The 5042-nt window shown below is 38.0% G+C and overlaps 3 protein-coding genes across 4 annotated transcripts in view; all 3 read right to left on the bottom strand.

The window, feature by feature from the left end:
- Nucleotides 1-954: 954 nt before the first annotated feature.
- Nucleotides 955-1825, bottom strand: LOC105263529 (glycine-rich cell wall structural protein). The gene is made up of 2 exons (XM_011299788.1): nt 1676-1825; nt 955-1580 (listed from the first exon to the last, which is right to left on the bottom strand). The coding sequence occupies exons 1-2, from the start codon at nt 1719-1721 to the stop codon at nt 1210-1212; spliced, it is 417 nt and encodes a 138-aa protein (XP_011298090.1). The 5' UTR covers nt 1722-1825; the 3' UTR covers nt 955-1209.
- Nucleotides 1826-2224: 399 nt separating this feature from the next.
- LOC105263528 (glycine-rich cell wall structural protein) overlaps nt 2225-5042 on the bottom strand; it is a 3909-nt gene continuing 1091 nt past the window's right edge. For both annotated transcript variants that reach the window (XM_011299785.1, XM_011299787.1), the window contains exons 3-4: nt 2946-5034; nt 2225-2717 (exon numbers count right to left, since the gene is read on the bottom strand). In XM_011299785.1, the coding sequence (XP_011298087.1) occupies nt 4298-5034 (737 nt within the window). In that variant the 3' untranslated portion in view covers nt 2225-2717; nt 2946-4297. The remainder of the gene's footprint in view (nt 2718-2945; nt 5035-5042) is intronic.
- LOC105263639 (glycine and tyrosine-rich protein-like) lies at nt 2338-2991 on the bottom strand. The gene is made up of 2 exons (XM_011299965.1): nt 2946-2991; nt 2338-2717 (listed from the first exon to the last, which is right to left on the bottom strand). The coding sequence occupies exons 1-2, from the start codon at nt 2989-2991 to the stop codon at nt 2338-2340; spliced, it is 426 nt and encodes a 141-aa protein (XP_011298267.1).

Genomic DNA, 5042 nt, shown 5'->3' with positions numbered 1-5042 from the left:
TATTGAATTTTTAATTATTGATGCTTATTATGAATTATTGAATTTTTAATTATTGATGCTTATTATGAATTATTGAATTTTTAATTATTGATGCTCAACTACTCGTGTGATGATGGATAATCTAACTTTTAGCTGCAGCGACGGCGCCAGAGTGAAACAAATTCCCAAGAAGACCTCGGAGAGGATTATTCTTCAGAAGATCACCTCCTGCATGCAGTATTGAATCACCAGTTTTCTCAACCTGACCCACAACACTGTCGATGTCCTTCTCAACGACTCCAGCTGCACTCGCTGCCACAGCAGCGACTTGATCCTCCTCTGGTCTCGCACTTACGTACATTACTGTGAATTACATCAGTCATTACAGATATACGAGCACATGGTAATTAATTAATTCCATGAAATGGATGGGACACGCCGAAACGCTCAATAAATCAGAATTAATGACCCAAAAATGATCTTCTACTCAGGGAAGATTATTTTTTTTTAATACTACAGAAAAGATTTTTTTTTAATACTCCAATTATACTAATAGTACAATGGAATTTAACGAAATGAAAATAATTAACCACTGACCGAAGGCGAAGCACAAGAGTCCCATGAGAAAGTGAGTATTCATCTTGAATAATTTCTTATTGACGACCGTGCAATGAACAATTGTATCTTCAGTTTCTCTCCTGCGGTTTTTATCTGAATTATTGTGTATTTAATAAATAATGCAATTGAGTTATGACCAACGTCATTGATAAATCATTATTTAGATTTGGAGAGGAATAACAGCGCAAATAACAATGTATTACTACGATAATAAGTGATGCATCGAAATCTGATTGTCATTCGATTTGATCATCGTGTGACTTTGATTTTTATTTTTAAAAAAGTCATGATGAATGGTAAATTGACGGGCGTCAGTTGGCAGGTAGAAAACACGTACTGCAGAATAAAATCACAGACTTATCATCTTGGAATTATTATATTATTCTCTCAATTTTGATAAAAGGTATTAAGAGAACATTTTCATTCTTAAATTAATTTCTTCATTTCTCAGATCTGCATCGATCACACAATAGATCACAAAAATATCTCAGTACATACAGACTCTACATCAATTTCCAGCGGATATTTCATCGATTATCTCGATTCAATATTTAATAGTATTGCATTGAGATTCCGCGGACATCTGTTTTTTTTTTTTCAATTGCCTCCTGTTCATCCTGTCCTCGGTGAGGTTGCGTTACGACCACCTCCGACTACACCACCAATTCCATTGCCACCACCGAGAAGTCCATTCAATCCCAAAAGACCACCAGGCTGCTGACCTGGCTGGCCCTGTTGGCCGTTAACACCGAGGAGTCTCCCCAGACCAGGAAGGACATTACCACCGAGGAGATCACCTACTCCTGGTAAAACTCCAGGCCCTTGTCCATCACCACCGAGGAGTCCACCTAATCCTGGGACTACACCACCTCCAGCTCCAGCTCCAGCACCTGCACCAGGAGCTGCACCTGGAGCTGCACCAGGAGCTGCACCAGGAGCGGTACCACCAAGTAATCCACCGAGAAGACCAAGATTTTGCCCCGCTGTGAAGAGAATACTCCGATGATTAATGTCTCTCAATGAAATTCGAATATATATCAATTAACATTTCAGTTAATCGAAAAGACAATTTACTCACCGGCGATGCAAAAAGTTGCATATAAAAATATTATGTATTTTTCCATAATGCTAAAGCGGTAGAACAAGTCTTCTTACGAGAGAATAAGTATGAATACTCTTCACTCGTCGATTGCCAAGATTATATATCACTCGAAACGGAAATACCATCCCAAATTTGTGTCTTTTAATTCCTTGACATTATTTACTCACAAGTCTTTTCGAGATAAAAGAAACCCCTGTGTATTTTTTAAAACCCAAATCGATGCAGAGTGATTCCAATATGTTTTCACAATTTGACGTATAATAACGTAAATTTCATTTCCAAAAATATCGACACAACTGACAGTCCGAGTATTTTCAATATTTGAAGATGCGATGCAGGAGATTTTTATGATTATTATAATGGAACTTTCCAAAAAACCATTAATAATAACATAATAATGACAATGATTTCATAAATTTTGTTTATTGATTGATCTTCATTGACTCCACAGGCGAATGAGATTGATTCAGTGAAAAAACGAATGGTGTAGGTGCAATAATTTATCGCTGATCATGAACTCAATAATTTCCATTGAAAAATATATTTATTTGATATTGAGGTAAAATTGTAGTAGCAGATACATTTTGAATCTCTTTAAAAAATGGACGGATTGTTTGTTTACATTTTTTCAGTGATATTTAGACTTCTACTTGGGCACCAGTTGCTGGTTCTCCACCAGGTGCTGGTTCTCCACCAGGTGCGGGTTGTGGACCAGGAGCAGGTTGTGGGCCAGGAGCGGGTTGTGGACCCGGAGTGGGTTGTGCACCAGGTGCGGGTTGTGGAGCAGGAGTGGGCTGTGCACCAGGAGCAGGTTGTGCACCAGGAGCAGGTTGTTCACCAGGAGCAAAGATTCCACCAATTCCTGATAAGACTCCACCAGGTCCCCGTGGGCTACCACCACCGAGGACTCCCCTTGATCCCGGGATGATTCCACCACCACCTCCACCGCTGCCTGCACCACTACCACCACCACCACCTCCGATGATTGAATTCAAAAGACTGCCCAGGTTTTGTGCCGCTATCAATTAAACATTTGCAATAATTAAAATAAAATCTTATGATCAGGAGAATATAGCAACTCAACAATCGTTTCTGTTTCAAAAATTCTGGTTGCAATCGAATATACTTTTTAATCAATCCTGCGCGTATGATGCAATTCATGCACATTTTTTCTTCAATTAATTTATAAATAAAAATGTAATTCGGGTCGAGGCTGTTAGAATTGAAGAAATAAATATTCACTCACCGGCTACGCTAATAATAGCGAATAATACTATTAAAAAGTTCCTCATGGTGTAGCTGTTGGGACAGTTCTTCTTCTGGAGGTAAAATGATGAATGTTGCTCCCTCACAGACTCCAGTCCTTTTATATAACTTGAACCGGATATAATGAGGATTTTTTTCGATATAAAGCCCCATTCACCAACATGTCTACCCGAGATAAAAAAATTTGTATTTTTTCAAACAAACATATGAGTAGGTTTCCGAGTGTTATCACAATTTGACAAAGAACAACGTCCAATTATTTTTATTTTGACACACTGGATGTGCTCTAAGGCGATAAATGAAAATCCATTTTTTCAGGGAATCCCTTTTCCTGGGAGTGGACATCCAATTGGTCATCATCCGAGTGTTCGCATTCGTAAGGAGTTCAATCCTGAATTTAGAATAGGATGAAACAATTCAGTCATCGATTACGGGGGAAAATATTCCGTCAATACAATTGCCACAACATCTCGTGGTCAGAAAATTATTTCGAAAGTCTATGAATAATAATTTTACACCGATCGATATGTGAAAATATCTCCAAAATACCTGAAAATGGTGATAATCCATCACTGATATTGATAACATAAAATTGATTAAGTATAAGGGCTTGGAGTATTAAATTATTGCTAATTAACGACGAGTAAGAAAAAGACCAATATTCTAATAAAATCCAGAATTTCCACTTTACCATTTTTTAATCGTTTTTTTTTTCTGAATTCTCATTTTTATTTTGAACTCGAGAAAAAAGAAGTCGTTGCACATGGGACTGTGATATTCGTAGTTTATAAAATATTATTATGAATAATACTAAAAGACGATTGCGCATGGATTAGAATAAGTTTCTATCGACATTAAATTCTGGTGAGAAATCATTCCAGATTCTAAAAATCGACAATGAATGATTGCACCTATTTATTTGAACCGCGACCTTATGAAAACAGCATATCACGCTCAGAAAGTTTTCCATCTCGTGTTCTTATATCTACAGTCGTGAAATTTTATTAATTCAAGTGTACATTATCGTCAATCCGCGTTATTGAGACATATCGATGCTTATTGTTCCTCTGCACCTGATGATTTACCCAATGACATTGACGTCAATCCTCTATTAGGTATTGATCATAGATATGCTCGAAATAAATATCATAAACATAAAAAGATATCATATATATTCTCTTTTACGCCTAATGCTCTTGATTCTTTCATAAAAATTATGAGGATCCACGACCGCAGTCAAAGATTGACCTTCGGAAAATGAAATTGAAATTGAAATTGAAATTTTTCAAATTCTGCATGATGATAGACAAAAAATGAAATGCTCATGTTTCTTCACCCTATGAGGCGATTTACAATAATTCCGTCATCACCAGATTTCCGGGATTTTCCATCATCATCATCTGAGCAGTCGTCAGAGGCTGCACTAGGATCCTTGTCGGTTGGCTGATCACCTTTTGAGATATCGCCCTCTGATTCTCCGCCTTCGGAACATTCGGTCTTCCCTTCCTTCGTTTCTCCATCTGAGCCTTCCCCTTTATCGATATATCCTGATCCTTTTCCACTTCCACTTTCCTTTGGGCCTGTCAAATCTTTCTTATCGCAATCTCCATCTTTTCCACCATCCCCGGGGCCTTCCTTGACTTTATCGATTAATCCACCTATTACTTTACATGGCTTACCCCCACCGATTAATCCACCCAACAATTTACCAGGCTTATCCCCACCGGTTAATCCACCTATTAATTTACCAGGCCCATCGGTTAATCCGCCTATTAATTTACCTGGTTTAGCCCCACCGGTTAATCCACCTATTAATTTACCAGGGCCATCGGTTAATCCGCCTATTAATTTACCAGGCCCATCGGTTAATCCACCTATTAATTTTCCATGCTTATCTCCACCGATTAATCCACCTATTAATTTTCCAGGCTTATCCCCACCGGTTAATCCACCTATTAATTTTCCAGGCTTATCCCCACCGATTAATCCACCTATTAATTTTCCAGGTTTATCTCCACCGGTTAATCCACCTATTAATTTTCCAGGTTTATCTCCACCGGTTAATCCACCTATTAAT

Source organism: Fopius arisanus, unplaced genomic scaffold (genome assembly GCF_000806365.1).
Source record: "Fopius arisanus strain USDA-PBARC FA_bdor unplaced genomic scaffold, ASM80636v1 scaffold00015, whole genome shotgun sequence".
NCBI classification, from domain to species: domain Eukaryota; kingdom Metazoa; phylum Arthropoda; class Insecta; order Hymenoptera; family Braconidae; genus Fopius; species Fopius arisanus.
Note: the sequence above shows the minus strand (reverse complement) of the source record. Positions and strands in the feature narration are given on the sequence as shown.